The sequence below is a fragment of the Podarcis filfolensis genome (genome assembly GCF_964270895.1).
Source record: "Podarcis filfolensis genome assembly, chromosome: 10".
Taxonomy (NCBI): domain Eukaryota; kingdom Metazoa; phylum Chordata; class Lepidosauria; order Squamata; family Lacertidae; genus Podarcis; species Podarcis filfolensis.
The window spans coordinates 71,232,168-71,253,396 of record NC_139612.1 but is presented as its reverse complement, the minus strand read 5'-3'; the positions used below and the strand labels follow the sequence as shown (position 1 = coordinate 71,253,396).

Below are 21,229 nucleotides of genomic sequence, written 5' to 3'. Positions count from 1 at the left end.
GTCCTCTAGCCGAATTATACGCTCAAATGACTGAGGAACAATCCCGAAATTTTGAGGTGTACAAGCAGTTAGTATATACATGCTTTGGGATTACCTCAGAGCAGTTGAGGAAAAAATTTAGAAGTGTGACAAAGGTGAGGGAGGAAACCTATGCGCAGATGGGCGCAAAGATAAAAACTTACCTCACAAGATGGTTAGAGCAAGAGAATGCAGACACGGTACCTAAGATTAGAGAAGTGATGGCGTTGGAGCAATTTTACGACACAATAAATGGCCAATTGAAGTACCTGATAAAAGAAAGGAACCCCAAGACAACAGAGGAAGCAGCGGGTTTAGCCGATAAAATAAATGAAATCAGAGACCATGGATTTGATGGGCCAAAATTTGGTGGAAGATATTGGGAAACAAACAAAAATAAATTTCAGCAAACCAAAGGAAAGATTACCTCAGAAACCGATAAGAGAAGCAGCCCCTCATCAGAAAGCCCACATGAGAAGGCACACACCCATATAGAGTTTGCTGAGGGAAAAGTCAATAAAACAAGTTATGCAGGACCCAAAGACATTTCATGCTGGAGATGTGGGAAATTAGGTCATAAAAGTTTTGATTGTAAGCCAGGAAAAGAAACATCTAGTTATAGCACCACACAGAAACAGACATATTGTATGCAGCCTGTGGAGCAGGGCCAGACTAGTCAGGTTGTCAAGGAAACGGCCATGCCAACTAGGCCCGAGGCTGCTGAGGTAGTAGAGGCCAAAGTCGTGCATTGTTATGCGATACAACAAGATAATCTCTTGTTAAAGAATGCTGGAGAGTATATCTGGATAGACGGAAAAAGATATCTCGGGTTAAAGGACACTGGATCGCAAGTCACCATAGTCCACCTGGAAATAATCAGGGATGAGGCCATAATTCCAGGAAAAGTAATGAAATTAAAAGGAATTTCGAAACAGGCAGAGATCCTAAAGGTGACGGAAATAGATGTTGGGTTCAAAAACTGGGCAGGGAAGAGGCAGGTAGCCCTTTCGGAAGAAATTCCCGCCTCTGTGCTCATTGGTTGGGACATTTTAGAACATGTGCTTTCATAGTTACCAGAGCAAAAGGGAGCCCACAGTCACCTAATCCTGAGGGGGTGGATACAGTAGCAGAGGAAGACAATGCTGAAGGACAGCAAGGGGATGATCAGTGCGAGGAAAGAAAAAACACCTTTTTATTTCCTTTGACTAAAAGTCAAACCCCAAGTTTTGCCAAAAAGCAAAAAGAAGATACTGAGTTACAAATGTGCTTTGAGGCAGCCGAGTCGGAGAGGCCGTTAACTCCAGAGTACCCAGAACGGTTTTGTTTGAGCAAGGACCTTTTATATTGAGAAGTCCTTGACCCACCATGCAGGGGGGGTGAAGAAGTGAGAAGACAGTAATCCCACATGAATACCGAGGCAAAATCCTGCAGCACGCTCACAACAGTGTATTTGGAGCGCATATGGGTATTACACATACAAAACAGAGAGCGGCTCAAAATTTTTATTGGCCAGGAATGGGGAAACAAATAAAACAATACTGTCAAGCCTGTGACATATGTCAGAGACGAGGCACCGGGCAGGACAAAACAAAAGCCAAAATGAATGAAGTAAATTATGTGATCCAGCAAGGAGAGGAAGGGCAAAAAGTGGTGCATGTAAATATGATCAAACCGTATTTTAGAACAGAAAAATGGACACTGTATGCCTTACGAGAGGATCCATGTGAACCAGACATACCATGCTGGGGGAACAAGAGAGAGTCCCAGAGTAGATTAACAGACATAAAATTGGCTCCGACTTTAACCCTTAAACAGCCAGAGGAAGCAAAACAGATCTTGCTGGAATATGAATCCTTGTTCAGTAATATTCCAGGAGTGGCCAAAGGTGTGGAACATCGGATCGACACAGGGGAAGCCAAACCCATTGTTGTGAACCCCTACCGTGTAAAAGGAGGACGCTTCAAACACCGGAAACGGGGCCGTCTTAAGCCAGCCAGGACCAGAAGGAGACCTACATCCAATCACCTACATCAGCAAGAAGTTACTGCCTAGAGAAAAGCACCTCTCGATGGTTGAGAAAGAATCCTTGGACATTGTGGCGGATGCCTTATCACGAAAACCAGAGAGTGAAGGATGAACAAAGACAATCAACCATTTGCTTGTTTATGTATGTATGTATGTATATATATATAGATAGATAAAAAACAAAACCACATACAAAACTGTTTGATCAGGAGTGTAACTTTAAGAAGTTAACCCTCCTGAATCGAAACTTCTTAAGGGGGGAGGTATGTGACTTTACCATATATGAGAGAGTGCTGGAGGGGAAATAGTTAAATGGGTTGCACAGACAGGACCCAGGGGGGTGGAGTCAGTGGGTCTATAAAACTGGTTCTGGGAGGAGTTCTGGCAGTTAGTTCGTTGGGAGTTGTGGGTGGGTAGTTGGTTGGTTTGAGTGGGTTGGCTGGTTGGGAAAGACAGTTGGTAATAGAGAGACAGTTAGGGCAGTTGGTCCTTGAGTGTGGGGAGGTAGCAGAGATAGAGGAACATAAGACTAAGAAAGTAAAGAGGAACACCGTTTGGAATGCTGTACAAGTTTTGTTTTATGTCTGAAATAAAAGACACTCTTCTTTATTAATTGAAAAGCTGACTGAAACTGAAGTGATTTTACCAGGGAGGACCTGGTTGGTGGCCGCGGATTAGTGGTGTACGGGTCAATAGTCCGTGAGACGACCGGGGGCTCTGTACGAACGCCACAGTCACTCCTGGCGCCATTCCCGGGGTCTGTGTGTCAGCGCAGTCAGAATAGTTGCAACCTGGTTGGATGCGCCATCCCGTCTCTTACTTGTGACTGACAAGGCCATCTTTTACTGAGAAGGGGAGAAGGCTTTGTTTATTTCAGCTACTTTATGTTATACAGCAAAAGCTAATGTATTTTAGCTACTGAATCCTCAAAGAAAGAATTTGGGAAGTCTTGGGGCCTAGTTGGGCCTAGTTGGGGTGAATACACAGGCCTGGGGTGACTACACAGGCCTAGGTGGGGTAACCTGTCCCTTCAATATCAACAAAGGTAAGTTTGATCAAGAGTTAGACAAGGTGCCGGACACAGTTTGAATGAGTTTTCTGTTTGTGGCTTCTGTAGTAGATCTTGTACATAGCTCTCTCAATTTAGAATGTAGAATGGTTTTGAGGCATCTGATCAAGATCTGTATTATGAGGCATCTGATCAAGATCTGTATTTTAAAATGAGCTTAAAAAATATATTTGCAAATGTTTGTATCTCTCATGCCAGGCAGAAGACCAGTTGTCTAAAAGACTGGCAGGTGTTTATCTTCCTGGGCCCCACTGATTTCAGGGTTGTAAAAGGAAATTACAGGCTGGGAGCAAAAGGTCACACTGACCATACAAATTACAGAATATAATCAAGATTGCAAAAACACAATTAAATAGTAATAATTATTGTGCCTCCCATTAGAGACTTGAGCCACAGGTTAAAAGGGCAAGAGCTAACAGGAACAGCAGCTGGTTTGAAAGGGGGGTGTAGATTTAAGGGGTTGCTTTCAAAACTGTTTTTATTAAGTTCCGTTTTTACTTTGAAAAGGTCTTTCCTTTCCTTCTAAAAAGATATATATGTTAATGTATGAAATATATTGGCTTAAATGTAATTATGCAAAAGATTTAGAAAGTAAGAAATGTTAGATTCTTATGTTAGATTCTTATTTCATAGAATCATAGAATCATGGAGTTGGAAGAGACCACAAGGGCCATCGAGTCCAACTCCCTGCCAAACAGGAAACACCATCAGAGCACTCCTGACATATGGTTGTCAAGCCTCTGCTTAAAGACCTCCAAAGAAGGAGATCTTTCATTGATAATGTGTGAGAGGAGAACCCAAGATCCTTTTAAGATAAAAATTAAAAAACCATGCACCATCTGTTTTAGCCATCTGTTTTGCAGTGAATAGGGCAATTGGGCAAAAGGTGAAATGTTAATTAAGGTATAATAATGTTAATCTAAGAAATATGACTACTTATTTGCCATTTATAGATAGAAGGAAATATAGCTCTTTGTCTCCCATAAAAGGCAATAGGAAATGGGTGTATCTTTTATGATTGGTTCTAGCAAACAGCCAATAGGAATTTCAACCAGGCTGATTGGACAGAGGCAGCCAAAGGAGGAGCAAGGGGGCTGAGCTGAGGAAATATAAGTGCTGACCATCAGGGCTGGAGTGGGCAGAGCTTTGGTAACCATATACCACTGTGTCTCTCATTTATTTGTCTGACAAATAAATTATTATTTTAATTTCTCTATTGCTGCGTTGAATATTTCATTCCAGCTAAGCGTTAACCACAAGCAGGGTGCTACAGTTTGGTAGCATTTTGTGTGCTGCTTATGTGCTGCTTACTTTATACTGGTCTACTACGAGAATTGGCAGCATAGGTTCATTTCTTCAGTAAATGAATCTACCTTTGGCTTTCTAAGGCTGCCAAAAGGTGTTCCTTCCCTCAAGAAGGCTGCAACCACCTCAGAGATGAAAAGATACAGTACCCATCTCTGGGGAGTAGACGCCGGTGTCGCCAACTATTTCTCTGTTTAAGACAAGGGAGAGCTGACATATCAGAACAAGGCTAGTGCAAAGGAGTCTGAGCCTGGGGTCAGAGGAAGGCTGCATCTGTTCCTGGAGACAGAAAACACAAAACACACAATTGCTAGGCTGAGTTTTCTACATTCATCAGTCAGAAGGCAAGGCATTCTCTTTCTTTCCAGCAGGACAATGCGCACCTATTTCACCCACAGAGAACAAAGTGAGGAGCTACACATTGTTGTTGTTTAGTCGTTTAGTCGTGTCTGACTCTTCGTGACCCCCTGGACCAGAGCACGCCAGGCACTGCTGTCTTCCACTGCCTCCCGCAGTTTGGTCAGACTCATGTTTGTAGCTTCGAGAACACTGCCCAACCATCTCGTCCTCTGTCGTCCCCTTCTCCTTGTGCCCTCCATCTTTCCCAACATCAGGGTCTTTTCCAGGGAGTCTTCTCTTCTTATGAGGTGGCCAAAGTCTCGGAGCCTCAGCTTCAGGATCTGTCCTTCCAGTGAGCACTCAGAGCTGATTTCCTTCAGAATGGAGAGGTTTGATCTTCTTGCAGTCCATGGGACTCTCAAGAGTCTTCTCCAGGAGCTACACATACTCAAGTTCAAATCATTTTACCTTATAGATTAATCAACTCTTTCATTTGATGGGGAACAGGGTCATGATATGCAAAGATACCCCATTGTTAGTGTGCTGCTTACCTTAGAAATGTAGCTGTGATCCAATGGCTAGCATGGAGAGTCAAAGAGATCAGAAGGGGGATGATAACTCACCTGGTTTATCAGTTTTTTTCTCTCTCTGAGCTGATGATTCTGCCTTATTCAAAGTGATGACTGTGGAACAACTCCAGGGTAGAAAACTGGTGTTCCTCAGTTATTTATAGCCTGATAGGTGGGCAATGGCATGTGGTGGGAGACACTTGGCAGGACAAGGGAAGCCTAATGGTTCAACCCAAACATACACCTAGATCACCTAGATTTAGGGAAGTAATAGTGCCACTGTATTCTGCTCTGGTCAGACCTCACCTGGAGTACTGTGTCCAGTTCTGGGCACCACAGTTCAAGAAGGACACTGACAAACTGGAACGTGTCCAGAGGAGGGCAACCAAAATGGTCAAAGGCCTGGAAACGATGCCTTATCAGGAACGGCTAAAGGAGCTGGGCATGTTTAGCCTGGAGAAGAGGAGGTTAAGGGGTGATATGATAGCCATGTTCAAATATATAAAAGGATGTCACATAGAGGAGGGAGAAAGGTTGTTTTCTGGTGCTCCAGAGAAGCGGACACGGAGCAATGGATCCAAACTACAAGAAAGAAGATTCCACCTAAACATTAGGAAGAACTTCCTGACAGTAAGAGCTGTTTGACAGTGGAATTTGCTGCCAAGGAGTGTGGTGGAGTCTCCTTCTTTGGAGGTCTTTAAGCAGAGGCTTGACAACCATATGTCAGGAGTGCTCTGATGGTGTTTCCTGCTTGGCAGGGGGTTGGACTCGATGGCCCTTGTGGTCTCTTCCAACTCTATGATTCTATGATCTTTTGCATCTGAACATGAAAGAACTCAGAGATGTATTTCATCTGAAAGCTGTCATGGATTGTCAAATATACAACTGCTTTGAAATGAGCAAAGAGGTGGAGAACCATCCCAGATGAGGAGAAAGGAAGAAGGTGGAATGAGTCCTGTTGGTTCTGCCCACCCATTTTGAAAAATGTGGTCATTGCTGCTTCTCTCCCCTGCTCCTCTTATTTTGAATAATTTGCTCCAGCTAATGAAGCCCCCCACCCCTTTCCCTCACCCTGAGTGAGTGGTCAGTCTTTCAGAGTGAGGCAATCTGGTTGAGATGGCCCAGGAGAGTTTATGTTCCACTAGATATCGTTAGGAGTTGGAAAACATTTGAATTAAGGAAAGAGGGAGAGCAGAGGAGGAACGGTGGCCCTGGCTGGTCTCTTGTCCTTCCTGTTTCCCTCACTGTGAGAAAAGGACAGGGGGTCCTCTCCTCTAACATGAAGGCTGAACATTCCTCCCTCTTCCAACCTTCTAGGGCAGCTAGACATTCTCCTTTTAACCTTATTTAAAGTTTAGTGGCACCTTCCTTCATGCTATCCTCCTTCCTTGCTATCCTCTTCTGCCACAAATGCACAAGTGCATAAGACTGGTGCAAACTTTCCCACATGAAGTCACCATCAGCTAATGTTCTTGCAACTCAGTTGGCATCATGAAGAGGAATCCATTCTCCATCAACAGAGAAGACAGGACATGAAACATCACATTCCTTTGCCTAATCAGAATACAGATTGAAATCCTGCCCACCAGTTGATGCAGTTTGTGGGCTGTTACGAGGACATCCTGATATACTCAGGAGGAGTTTAGTTTCAGAAGAACTTCCCCCTGTCTTCTGCAGCAGAGGTACAGAGTGTTCACACTCCTAACAGTGCATTTCAAAGGCCACATCTTGCTTTTCAAGGTATATGTTATTCATATTTAGCAGATGCAGCGCTGGGGTGCAAATATCCTCCCAGTGCCCCCAAATTACCATGGATAGTGTTGGGGTCTCATAGCTGTGCACTGCCAGCCATCAGGGGGCGCAACTCTCCTCCATGCTGCTGAGGGAGAACAATCCCTGCAGAGGCTTGAGAGTGAAGTTGCACCCCTCCATCTTAAACATCTTGTTCTGGGAAAGGACCCCACTCACCTTCTTCAGGGTGAGGCAAAGGGACCAGAGACCAGCCACTGCTGCCCTTCCCTCTCTGCTCTCCCTCTTCCTACTTCAATTTTTTTGTAGTTCCTAAGTTATCTCAGAGATAATTTTCTAAGAGAATGTCTGGCCACCATGGAGACATGGTGGTGGTGGAACAGACCTTCTCTTGGGCCATTCCAGAATGCCTCACTCTGAAGAAGGACGCCCTTTACATTCCTCAGAGTGAGGCAGAGATGGGAGCAATTCGTTCAAAGTGTTAGGATCGTCCTACTCACGTGTAGGACCCTGGCAGAGACACATGCCCGACTGGCATGTTTTCTCCCTCCTGGTCTGTCGTTTGGGAGCTTCAAAAGCTTTCTTCAGCCCGAACATCACAGCGACTGATACCAAGAAGCATCAATACACTTACGATCCTGCAGAGTATTTGCAGTTTGCGTAACAGAACTCAGTAGCACAGCATTTTGATTAATCTACTTTATTTACATATAATACACTCGGAGCATTCTGCCTTAGCTCCTTCCTCTTTCTCATCAGACAGCAAAGAGAGAAAGAAAAAAGGACAATAGTCCCACTTCACGGAACACAGGAACACAAAACATCCTCTCTCTGTCACTTCCCACACTGAGGAATGAAAACTTACACCGTCATGTGGTAGACAACAATCCCATGACTGCAAACACAGAGCAGGAATTCTAACACAAAAGTAGGAAGAGCATCAGAAAGGAGCAGCAATCACCCCATTTGGCTAATGGGAAAAGGGCACACGGGATGAGACACCACAATTCTCTTCTCCTTAGCTCCTTAGCACCAGTGTGGTTAAGAGCGGTAGTCTCGTAATCTGGGGAACCGGGTTCGCGTCTCCGCTCCTCCACAGGCAGCTGCTGGGTGACCTTGGGCTAGTCACACTTCTTTGAAGTCTTTCAGTCCCACTCAACTCACAGAGTGTTTGTTGTGGGGGAGGAAGGGAAAGGAGAATGTTAGCCGCTTTGAGACTCCTTTGGGTAGTGATAAAGCGGGATATCAAATCCAAACTCTTCTCTTCTTCTCCTTCTCTCATTCTTCCCTTACTTTAAATGTTTTGAAGCTTGTAAAATTGTATGAAAAGTAGCAGGAGAGGAACAGCCTTCACCTCATCTTGTCCAATGCGTGGGCTGATGCAGCAGGACTCTTCCCACGTTCCTGCATTGTCCTCCTCTAGGGTGATTCTCCTAGCTAATTTCCACTTCATAGCAGTTGGATATTGGGCCGTCAATGGCAGCTCTCAGATGAAATAGATCTCTGTGTACTTTTGTGCTCAGATGTAAAAGATCTCAGTGTAAGTTTGGCTTCCCTTGTGCTGCCAAGTGTCTACCACCACATTCTCTCACCCACCTTTTAGGCTATAAATGCCCCATAACCACCTATTTTCTAGCCTGAAGTCTTTCAACACCCATTTGCTGGAATAAGGAACAAGAATCAACTCAGAGAGAGACAAACTGATAAACCAGGTGAGTTATCTTCCCCCTTTTGATCTCTTTGACTCTCCATCAGGGCAAGTGGAGCATGTGGAGACACTTGCCTCATGTGGGGCTCTGGTGGCATCAAAGACTTCTTTGGATGGTGTCAGGAATGAGCCAGCTCCCAGTGAAGGTTTGGAGCCAACTGCAGAAAGCAGCCAGGAACAGAGAGGCTTAGATGTTAGCCAGGCAGGAGAGAGCCAGCAGCTGCAGACTTTGGCTCTTCCTGACCTTGATGGCTGAAAGCAGGCTAGAACACAGCCAAAGCTCACAGGAAGCACAAACAGGCACAGACTAAGAGATAGCCTCTCAGAACACAAAGAGGTTGGAGCTGATCCACTGAGTCCAAAGAGTTGGCAAATGGGAGGGCTGCTAGATAGGAAGCAAAAGACGAGGCACAGTGGTTGTAAGTTCAATATCTTCTGTTGACACCGGAAGCAGTCTTCAGAAGGGTCATCTTGAGTAATGATGCCAGAGGCTTTGTCCTGCTGGCCACATGACCCGGAAGCTGTACGCCGGCTCCCTTGGCCAAGAAAGTGAGATGAGCGCTGCAACCCCAGAGTCGGCCACGACTGGACCTAACGGTCAGGGGTCCCTTTACTTTTACCTTTTATAAGTCAGCAGAGTCACCCAGCAAATCTTCAAGAATCTTCGTCCTCAGTTCAGCTCATCTGTTGGGGATCTCCCATGTGGGAATAAACAGCTCACCTATTTCTGTTCTGCTTAAAGAATTTGTTGAACTTGCAATATTACAAATTATACTACTGGTCCAATAAAGAAACATATAAAGTATATAAAAAAATCATTCTGTCTCACTGCTCTTCAGCCCTCTGGCCAGAGCAACAGCCTTCATGGCACATGCCACAGGCTTGCACACCCTCTCCTCTAGAGAAGGGGTTGGCAAAGTTTTTGTGGCTTGGGCCGGTTTACGGTCCCAAATGCACAAATGCTATTTCTGGAGCTCCTTCTGGCACAGAGGAGGCGTGCACAGCTTCTCATTGGCTGCAGTAGCTTCCTGCAGCCAATGGGAAGCCAGCCAGCGTCATGGAAGACGGTCCGCACTCTGCTCCATGCTGATCTAGCGCGGCACACAGGAGCCGACCGGGTGGGAGGCGGGAGTCCCCGAGTGGGGGGCAGGGGTCCATGGGCCGGTTAAACGACCCCCATGGGCCGCTTGTGGGGAGGGGTATTACTCAGAAGGGTGGTGGGAATGGGTGAAATCAGTATTTGATCCCCTATCAACCAGCCAGATGTCAGGCTACCTGGTATCTTTACTGTATGTAACGAGCTGAGATTAGAAGCACCTGTTGTAAGGAAGAGGTGTTACCTGTAACCCCAGCTCCTTACAGTACCTGTACAAAAGACACCTGTCAACAGAAGCAATCAATCCAGCAGATTCCAAAGTAGCCACCAAGACCAAAGAGCTGTCCAAGACTGTAGACCTGCACAAGGCTGGACTGGGAGGCAACAAAGGAGTGGCTCAAGAATCCCATCGAAAATCTGTGGAGGGAGCTGAAGATTTGAGTAGCTACACATCAGCCTCGAAATCTTACTGACTTGGAGAGGATCTGCAAAGAGGAGTGGGACAAAACACCTCCTGAGATGTGTGCAAACCTGGTGGCCACCTATAAGAAACATCTGACCTCTGTAATTGCCAACAAGGGTTTTGCCACCAAGTACTAAGTCATTTCTTCGTCAGAGGGCAAACGGGCAAATTTCGCAGGGGATCAAACACTCCCCCCCCTCACTGTACATCACAGGGGGGCGGTGTTCCACAGAAATCCTGTTTGCCAGGAAACCTGATAATGGTCAAACATTGCTCTACCTGGGCAGCCTGGCCATTCTTTTGTGAATGTAAATGCTTTAATTCCCGAGTCCAGGTCACAGGCTCATCTTATTCACACATACACATAAACCCTTAAGACAGCTAAGCAGAAGAAAATGGAGGGGCTTTCCCGTTTCCCCCCTCCTTGCAGAGAAATACTTGAGGTGAGTTTGGGAGAGTCAAAATGGTTTCAGGATTGCTCTCTTGGGCTCCATGATCACTGCAGATGGTGAGAGCAGTCACGAAATTAAAAGACGCCTGCTTCTTGGGAGGAAAGCAATGACAAACCTAGACAGCATCTTAAAAAGCAGAGACACCACCTTGCCAACAAAGGTCTGTATAGTTCAAGCCATGGTTTTCCCAGTAGTGATGTATGGAAGTAAGAGCTGGACCATAAAGAAGGCTGATCGCCGAAGAATGGATGCTTTTGAATTCTGGTGCTGGAGGAGACTCTTGAGAGTCCCATGGACTGCAAGAAGATCAAACCTCTCCATTCTGAAGGAAATCAGCCCTGAGTGCTCACTAGACAGACAGATCCTGAAGCTGAGGCTCCAAGACTTTGGCCACCTCATGAGAAGAGAAGACTCCCTGGAAAAGACCCTGATGTTGGGAAAGATGGAGGGCACAAGGAGAAGGGGACAACAGAGGACGAGATGGTGGGACATTGTTCTCGAAGAGACCAGCCTGCAGGAGGCAGTGGAAGACAGGAGTGCCTGGCGTGCTCTGGTCCAGGGGGTCATGAAGAGTCGGAAATGACTAAATGACTAAACAACAACAACAACTATTTCAGACATGTGGTTTATATACTTATGTATGTGTTTGCTATGACCTTAGAATTCCTATAACAGGTGGCTTAAATGAAAACAGGAGAAAGAGCCACAGTGTATTTGGAAGAGAATTTATTGGCCACAGGAGAGACATTCTGTCCCGCTGAGCGATGGGAGTTTTAATCCCAAACCTCTGGTGGGCACCAGGTGGTGGGCACCTCTGGTGGGCACCAGGAAGCGTGGGCTTGGGCTTCAGAGCACAATAGATGGAAAGACTTGGATTCTCGCAGGTAGAAGATGCAGCTTGCTCAGCCTCCCAGGTGCTACTGAGCACATCAGAGTCTTTTCTCGGCCTTAGAGAGTGTATTTGCAGAGGTAGGGGTGTTCTACGGTGCATATTTCGTCATTCCACTTCATGTAGTCTGGAAGACAATGTGGGAGGATGTTACTAACACTCACAGCCAGCCACTTCAGTGTCCAACTTTGTCGGGGCGGCAGGAAGTATTGGAAACATGTGGCAGGGAGTTACAGGGGCCTACTAGCAGCAACCCCGTGCTCTGAAACCATGCACCGTTCTTCAGCTGTGACGCCAAGGGTACTCCCCACCCAAAGGGACTCCAGGGCAGATAGTTAACTCTCTATTGTCAAAGCTGACACAGTAGTTTCTGTGATGGCCTGGGACTCGGGCTCGGATTTGGAACCAGAGGAGTCTCAATCTGCACCGGATCCTCTGCCTCAGGCATCATCTGAACCAAGTCTGGGGCCTGATTCTGAAGAGCCCCAGTCTGCACAGGTTCCCCTGCAACAAGCACCAGCTGGGCCGAGTCAGGGGCCTGAGCCTGCCCTGGCTCCAGATGCAGGGATGACCTTGTTGCCTTCAGCTGGGCCATCACTTACAGCTGCTCCACTACCAGTTGGGTCAGGAGAGGCTGAGGTGGCCTCTGGGTCTAGTAACCCACCAACATCTCCCGAGCTGCAGAGACTAAGGTCTGAGAGAAGGAGAGACCTGAGTACTCACAGAAGGAGTGCTCGCCTTCGGGCGAGACAGGGAGGTGAGTCACCGGGGGATCAGGACGGCCGTTACCCCGACAGAGATAAAAGGCTGTCGGGCCCTGCCCCAGGTTGCGGGAGCAACATTGCTGCTTTCTGGAACCTGCCTGAGACCCTGTGTCTGAGCTACCTAGTTTCCTGCCTTGAGACTTGCCTTGGCCCTGTTGGACTGACTCCTCACAGAATCCTTGGATTCGGAACCAAACCTGGACTGCATTGCTCGGGTTAACCCCCGGGCCCAGCACAGTTTCCACAGTTGTGGATAAACACCCCCCCCCAGTGTAGCATCTAGGCAGCTATTCATAGGTGGGTCTTCATGGAACAGTTGCAGCAACAGGGGGCCATCCTGCCCCACCAGTTTATGTACCTTCCCCTGACAGGCTTCACACATGTAGCCAGAGACTATGCCTACATGGAAACGTCCTCTGCTCTTCCCACTTCAGTCCCCTCCTGGTTCTGGGAGCCAGTGGTTCAGGAGAGGGTGGGGAAACACCTGGCCCTTCCCTTCCCTGCCCCTTCCTCCAGTGCTCCAGCCTCCATCTCTGAAGCACCCCATGGCATCCTCCTCTTGCTCCTCACCATGGCTGAAGAGTTCCACGCAGTGTTCGGTTCTGGGATTATTGGGTTCCTCAGGTGCCCAAGGAGTGTATCTTCCAGTGGTGCTGTCTGTCCACTTGAACTGCCTATTCTATAGAAAGAGAGCAAAAGAGACATCGTCACTGCTGAGGAAGAAAGGGACCTCTCCAGCCCATTCTTCCCTTGTCCAATCAATGGGAATAAGAAGAATATCTGGAGACTCAGAATCCCAGTTCCCACGTTGCTGGGACTTAGAATAATAGAATCTCCGCTAATCTCAGCAGGAATCTCAGCTAAAGCATCCATGGCAGATGGTCACCCAACTTCTGCTTAAAGATCTCCAAGGAAGGAGAGTCCATCATCTCTCGTGGGAATCTGTTCCACTGCAGAATAGTGGATTGCCAACACCTGTAACCCAATCAGTATTGTGTTTGTCCATATAACCGTACTTTATAACAGTTGCTGCTTACCGCAGCTACTAATATGCCATAAGATCCACTGTCCTGTAATATCACATATGGTATGTACAGTTATTTGTGGTTTTATATTATTTTTGCTGTAGAATATGTGAGATCGTGATATTGTATTTATTTGCATTAAAGCTAAAGGGACCCCTGACCACTAGGTCCAGTTGTGGCCGACTCTGGGGTTGCAGCGCTCATCTTGCTTTGTTAGCCGAGGGAGTCGGCATACAGCTTCCAGGTCATGTGGCCAGCAGGACTAGGCCATTTCTGGCAAAACCAGAGCAGCACACAGAAACGCCATTTACCTTCCCGCTGGAGCGGTACCTACTTATCTACTTGCACTTTGACGTGCTTTCGAACTGCTAGGTGGGCAGGAGCAGGGACCAAGCAATGGGAGCTCACCCCGTCACGGGGATTCGAACCGCCGACCTTCCGATCGGCAAGTCCTAGGCTCTGTGGTTTAACCCACAGCGCCACCCGCGTCCCTATTTATTTGCATTACTTAGAGCTTTAACTACTGATGAAGCCCAGGATGGCAAAACAAGGCCAATATTCTGGAAATCCTTTTCTTAGACTTTGTGAAAGGATTTTGTGGAACTGTAACAAGCTTTCATGTGGATGGTTTGGACTTTATGAACAGACAGGTGGAATGGACACCATTGCAAGGATGGACCTCATGTATGAACTGAGTATGGAATGATCTGATCCACTGGGTCTTCTGCTTTGTTCATTTGTTGAACTTTATGAGTTATTTCTGTTGAAATTTACAATTTGATACTATGAATAGTATATCTTATTTATCTAAGAACACACCCAGTTACGTCTCCTGTGTTTCTTGAGTATGTTTTACGTGACCAAAGGTCTGTTTGTCGTTGCTTTGAATAGCTCTTACTGTCCGAAAGTTTTTCCGTATGTTTAGTCGGAATCTCCTCTCTTGTAACCCATCGGTTTGGGTCCTCCATTTTTAAAAAGACCTTCCTGCAATCATGTTCCTAACCACCACTAAAAAACAGCTTTGAGGTTTGTCGGTTTGCTTTTGTTTTAAAAGAACCAATATAGGGGTGCATACATTTTCATAAATAGAAGAGAAAGTGTTGCCTCCTCATTTTTCCACTCCCTGCTTACTAAAATTTGGCATAGTTGGAAAGCAGACTGCGTCCGGTTAACTTGTGTCAACCTGATAATGTTATCCTAAAACTTGAGGCCCAGAGATTTCTGTAGCTACTGCATAGGATAAGACCATGGCTAGGCAAACTAAGGCCCGGGGGCCAGATCCAGCCCAATTCTAAATCTGGCCCGCAGACGGTCTGGGAATCAGCGTGTATTTACATGAGTAGAATGTGTGCTTTTATTTAAAATGCATCAATGGGTTATTTGTGGAGCACAGGAATTCATTCAATTTTTTTTCTTCAAAGTATAATCCAGCCCCCCCCCCCACAAGGTCTGAGGAGCAGTGGACTGCCCCCCTGCTGAAAAAGTTTGCTGACCCCTGGATTAGACAGTGCCTTTTGTCCTAAAAAAAATGTTTAGGAGCTACTCCCATTTTCCTACTCATATTAAATACTGCCCGTCAATGAGGCCAAATGAGGTATGTGTACCCCTGTGTACCCCCAGGAAAAAAAGCACTGGGATAAGACAGCAGAGACATAAAGCTAGTGGAACTTGCCTCTGAGCAAGCATGCACTGGAGAAATTTGCAAATGTTGAGAAAATGGCTATGCCATTTGCAAAAGAAAAAAAGGGAAAAAAGATTTCTTTTCCTTTCCCCCCACCTTGTTGGAAAGGATCAAGACTTGGTCCTCCAATGTTCATGCTGAAAAGGGGATCTTGGCAGGTACAGCTGTTCTCTCCCCCCCCCCACGGCGGCCCCACTTTCACAAAAAGCACACCTGCTGGACTCTCAGGTATTTCCCAGAAAGGTGGATGGCTAACCATTTTCCTAAACGCTCACCTGACACGTGTGTTCCCTTTCCTGCTCTTTCCCTCCATGCAGGAACCACCTCAAGGATGGTTCCCTGCCCCTTGCGGCTGCCATTTTGAACAGTCCCTGAATATTGATTAGAAAGAGGAGGACCGCCTGGCCAGACTCACGTGTTCACTCCCAGTGTTGGGGTCATACAACCCGATCCATATATGTTGTTCCTCTTTAGAGATTTGGCTCAGATGTAGTGACAGCATCTTCATGTCGTCTTCATCGTGAATGGAGGCAAGATGGCCGTTCTCGCCAAAGGCCTGGCAGGCAACCTGAGGGAGACCAAAAAAGAGCACCCCAGAGAATGGGGGACGCCATTGGAATTGACTTGAAGATCTCAGTAGGCTTCTCCTTCATTGTGTCCCTGTGCCTGGACAGCAACTTCTGAGCAGTAAGAGGAGACATTTGCAGTCCATGTATCCACCACGGGCTGAGCATGTACTGCAAAAATCACAGGAACCTAGAATTGTAGAGTTGGAAGAGACACCAAGGATCATCTAGTCCAACCCTCTGCAATGCAGGAATGTGCAACATATGGGGATCAAACCTGCGACCTTGGCATTATCAGCACCACACTCTAGAATTCACTAAGTACCAGCATGAACTGAGTTGGTGTCATGAGAAGGTAAAAGGTAAGGGACCCCTGGACAGTTCGGTCCAGTCAAAGGCGACTATGGGGTTGCAATCCTCATCTCGCCTTCAGGCCAAGGGAGCTGGTGTTTGTCCACAGATAGCTTTCCAGGTCATGTGGCCAGCAGGACTAAACCGCTTCTGGTGCACAGAGGACCGTGAGAAGTGCCACAGCGCATGGAAATGCTGTTTACCTTCCCACCACAGCGGTACAGTCCTTTTTTTCTTTAAAAAATGTTTAGGGGTACTCTCATTTTCTGACTCATATTGAAATACTGCCCCTCAGTGAGGACAGACGTAGATTCACTAAATGTTTAGGGGTATGCGTACCCCTGCGTACCCCCAGAGAAAAGTACTGCCTATTTATCTATTTGAACTGCTGAGCTTTCGAACTGCTAGGCTGGCAGGAGCTGGGACAGAGCAACGGGACCTCACCCCGTTGTAGGGATTCGAACTGCCGACCTTCAAATTGGGAAAACCAAGAGGCTCAGGGGTTTAGACCACAGCGCCACCTGCATCCCACTCATGAGAACCACAAGCACAAACAAGCAGTGAGCCAAATCCCTGATAAGGACGCAAGTCAAGGCAAGCACAGCCTGGGAGTTTGGAAAGCCATTTTTCCCCCAGGGGGATGCACCCCACAAAGAGTTACCGTATTTTTTGCTCTATAAGGCGCACCAGACCATAAGACGCACTGCGCAGCGCTCCCTCTTGCTGTTCTGGCTTCAGCGATAGCTGCGCAGCCTGCATTCACTCCATAAGACGCACACACATTTCCCTTTACTTTTTAGGAGGGAAAAAGTGTGTCTTATAGAGCAAAAAATACGGTAAGCTTCTGAATACCAGTTGCTGGAAACCGCAGGAAGAGAAAGTGCTCTTGCACCCAGATCCATCTTGCAGGCTTCCTGTAAGCCTGTGGTTGGCCGCTTTGGGAACAGGAGACTGCACTAGATGTGTTGGCCTGATCCTGCCGGCTCTTTTACTGTGCTTAAGTTTTTAATGAAATACGTCCCTGGTTTAAGCCACCCTCAGCGTCATACCTCTGCATCATGCCATTTCAAAGCAACATTGAAGAACCCAAAGCATTGATTTCCACGCTTGAGCCAGCCTCTGGGGCAGCTGGAGTCTGCGCCTGGTGAAAGAGAAGGGAAAGCTGAAGTACTGTCCAAGTCAGAAGAACCTAGCAGATGGGTTCACAAAACCTTTGAGCTTCCAAAGACATGGGGAGTTCTGCGAAGGGTTGTGTTTGGGGTAAGTGGTCGTACTTACAGTACTTGCACTCTTCCCCAGTGGTACAGGACGAGAGGGGGTGTGAGGATACCCAGAGCGTACAGGGTTAATAGCTCAAGGGAAATGGCGTCCTGTCACTGGGGTGTGTTCGCATCTTTGTTATGTGAACGTTTTTACTTTCTGCTTTGCTGCGACAAGAGAAGCATCATGCCTTTGCTATCTTCTGGCTGATTTGTTGTTTTGCTGTTGTACAATAAACGCTTCTTAGAACAGAATGCGCTGTTGGACGAGAGTTTTACTGCATGCTGAGATTCCTTCCACACAGGCACCACTGCACAAATTACTCTGCTGTAGCCGGGAGAAGCAGGTTGGCACAGGGACTCACAGCTGTCCATCGAGGCACAGGTCAATTCTGTGTCCAGGGCAGCTGTTTACCAGCTCCATCTGGTACGCAGGATGGGACCCTCCCTGCCCACAGACTGCCTAGCCAGAGTGGTGCATGCTCTGGTTATCTCCCGCTTGGACTACTGCAATGCGCTCTGCATGGGACTACCTTTGAAGGTGACCCGGAAACTACAACTGATCCAGAACACAGCAGCTAGACTGGTGACTGGGAGCGGCTGCCGAGACCACATAACAGCAGTCTTGAAAGACCTACATTGGCTCCCAGTACGTTTCTGAGCACAATTCAAAGTGTTGGTGCTGACTTTTAAAGCCCCAAATGGCCTCGGTTCGGTATATCTGAAGGAGCATCTCCACTCCCATCGTTCTGCCCGGACACTGAGGTCCAGTGAGAAGGGCCTTCTGGTGGTTCCCTCACTGCGAGAAGCCAGGTTACAGGGAACCAGTCAGAGGGCCTTCTCGGTGGTGGCACCCGCCCTGTGGAACTCCCTCCTACCAGATGTCAAAGAGATAAAGAACTATCAGACTTTTAGAAGACATCTGAAGGCAGCCCTGTTTAAGGAAGCTTTTAATGTTTGATGTATTACGGTATTTTAATGTTTTGTTGGAGGCCACCCAATAAATAATAAATTGTTGTTGTTGTTGTTTAGGGAAGCGGACTGGACGACACAGCTGTCCAGCTGTTAGCAGCCTTAATGGACGCTCCATGGAACAAAGAAAACCAGGGGTGGGGCCACAGCTGCCTTGTCAGGAAGGAAGGAGCAGGATGAGGGCCCTGTCGAGGGTGGGTGAGGGCTAAAGAGGGAGGGAAGGAGGATGGCAATGCAAGCCTAATAAAGACCAAGAAGCTGAAGGAAACCCTAGAGCAGCCTTGTGCCTGCTAGATGCGTTGGGCTAAAACACAGCCCAGCTGTGTGGTGCTGAGGCTGCTGGGAATTGTAGTCCAAGCAGTTGGAGGGCACCAGGTTGGCAAAGGCTGACCTGGGGGGAAGTGGCAATGAGGGTGGAGCAAGCAGTTGTCCATTGAAGAGGAAGCGACCCCTGGGGTGGCCGGGTGCCGAGCCCACTTGGTTTTGGAGAAGACTTTGCTTGGCTCATCTCAACCAGGGTTTGATGAGCCCAATTTAGTCATACCTTGCAGGGAAAGGAAAGCCAGGAAAACCACAAGGGAGAGGTTGAAGGGAGAGAACGGCCCCATCTGCACCTGTGGAGAGAGAACATTTTCTTCTAATTCTGTGAGAACAGGATGCTTGAACAGGTGGGCCACCAGCCTGACCCAGCCAGCTATTAGAATCACAGAACCTTGGAAGGGACCTTGAGGGTCATCTAGTCCAACCCCCTGCAGATGCAGGAATACTACCAGAATTTCTTTTCCCTTCTCCCCACTCATATTCACAGATTTCTTTCTCCCTGCTTATCAAAGCTGCATTGCCCCTCAATTTTCTTTTTTTCTTTTTTTACAAAAAAACAAAAATAATACACAGAGTTGAATTTGGTAAGCGGTTCGTGGCATCTCTGTAAAGTTAACCAGCAGTACCTCAGATAATTTAATAAACGCATCCATCAGGAGCAAATGAGAATAGGCGTCTACACTTCAAAGGTAGCACCGTTTGGGTTTCATCTCATCAAAGGAGCTGCAATTACTGGCAGAACCAAGGAGACCCAGCTGCAAAGGCTACTCACCTGTCCCTCTGCTTCGGTTGTCCAAAATGCCGAAACCTCTCTCCTTCCTCTAGAGAATTCTCAACCCTGCTGGGGCATTTATAGACCAACAGTTGCGGGGATGGCGATTGCCTCTGTTGCAGGCATCAAACACGAGCATCATGATCCCACGCAAAAATCCCATGGCAAGTGAGCAGTTAATGGTTACTGAAAAGTCCGAACAAACTGAACATGGTGGGTGGAATATATAATATGTTAACTTTCAGAGTGACGGCTGCAACAACATCTTTTTAAAACTTTTTAAAAATTTCCTTTATTGCAAAACAATTTACCTAAATAAAACATGAAAAACAACACAAACTGACCATTACCATACCCACATAACAACTAGACCCTAACTGACAACATATCATTTAACATCACACACACTTTTGACTTCTGATTCATCTCATTGCACTTTTTACACATTGTTGGTCTATACACACTTGTCAGGATTCAACCTCAATCTGTTAGCCACCATCCATCCTCCAACAGCCTCCAGACACTCACACAGGACCTTCACTGCCTTCACTGGTTCTGATTTGAAAGAGTGGTAGAGCTGGGTATCATCTGCATACTGATGAACACCCAGCCCAAACCCCCTGATGATCTCTCCTAGTGGCTTCATATAGATATTAAAAAGCATGGAGGAAAGGACAGAACCCTGAGGCACCCCACAAGTGAGAGCCCAGGGGTCTGAACACTCATTCCCCACCACCACTTTCTGAACACGGCCCAGGAGGAAGGAGCAGAACCACTGTATAACAATGCCCCCAATCTCCCAGCCCCTCTAGATAGAGAAAACTGTTCTCTGTTTTTTCCATGCATGTGTACTTCCATAAATTTCCATTCTTTCCTCAAAGAATCCTGGGGGTTGTAGTTTGTTAAGGCTGCCGGAAGGTGTTAAACGTAAAGGGACCCCTGACCGTTAGGTCCAGTCACGGATGACTCTGGGGTTGTGGCGCTCATCTCGCTTTATTGGCTGAGGGAGCCAGTGTACAGCTTCTGGGTCATGTGGCCAGCTTCTGGCAAACCAGAGCAGCGCACAGAAACGCCGTTTACCTTCCCGCCGGAGTGGTACCTATTTATCTACTTGCAGTTTGGCATCCTTTCGAACTGCTAGGTCGGGAGGAGCAGGGACCAAGCAACAGGAGCTCACCCCGTAATGGGGATTCGAACCGCCTACTTTCTGATCGACAAGTCCTAGGCTCTGTGGTTTAACCCACAGTGCCACCCGCGTCCCTTGCTAGAAGATGTTAGGAGACTCCTATTCCCCTCCCTGAGCTACAATTCCCAAAGTCATTTAACAATCAATCCCTCTCCCCAGGGAATGCTGGGAATTATAGTTTTGGGACGGGAACAAGCGTTTCCCAGCACCCTTAACAAGCCACAGTTTTCAGGATTATTTGGGGAAAGCCATGGCTGCTTCAGGCAGTGTGATACTGCTTTAAAAGTTTGGTGCAGAAGTGGCCTTAAAAGTTTCCAACTCTGCAACCTTCTTGATTCCCCTTGATCATCTGGGTTACTCTTTCTCCTTCCACGAAATAATGAGCCTGGAGGCAGCCAAAAATGCAGGAACCGGGCAAGTCAGGTTGCGGAGGTGGAAAGCCAAAATGGCGCCCACAGCCCAGCAGCTCCTTTGATTTGACAGAACAGGCACTTCATGTTCCTTGCTAGAAGCTGGATCTTTGATTCTTCCCACCCCTGACCTGGTTCGAACTCTTAATGTGGGTGGGCACTCAGCAAGGTCAAGGATGCAGCTGTGTATGGGAGGCAGAAAATGCAGGGCAAGTGCCATTCTCGTCACTTGCAAATGCT

At 47.2% G+C, this 21,229-nt stretch overlaps 2 protein-coding genes across 2 annotated transcripts in view; both read right to left on the bottom strand.

Moving 5' to 3' along the window:
- The window catches only part of LOC310743102 (ovocleidin-17-like), a 40,729-nt gene extending 33,681 nt beyond the window's left edge, over positions 1–7,048 (bottom strand). The window contains exon 1 of the mRNA XM_083573214.1: positions 6,765–7,048. The gene's annotated coding sequence lies outside the window, so the exon portion shown is untranslated. The remainder of the gene's footprint in view (positions 1–6,764) is intronic.
- Positions 7,049–11,626: 4,578 nt separating this feature from the next.
- Positions 11,627–19,504, bottom strand: LOC310743109 (C-type lectin-like). The gene is made up of 6 exons (XM_083573225.1): positions 19,394–19,504; positions 18,845–18,914; positions 17,119–17,210; positions 15,568–15,720; positions 13,017–13,125; positions 11,627–11,809 (listed from the first exon to the last, which is right to left on the bottom strand). The coding sequence occupies exons 2-6, from the start codon at positions 18,906–18,908 to the stop codon at positions 11,742–11,744; spliced, it is 486 nt and encodes a 161-aa protein (XP_083429351.1). The 5' UTR covers positions 18,909–18,914; positions 19,394–19,504; the 3' UTR covers positions 11,627–11,741.
- Between the last annotated feature and the right edge of the window lie 1,725 nt (positions 19,505–21,229).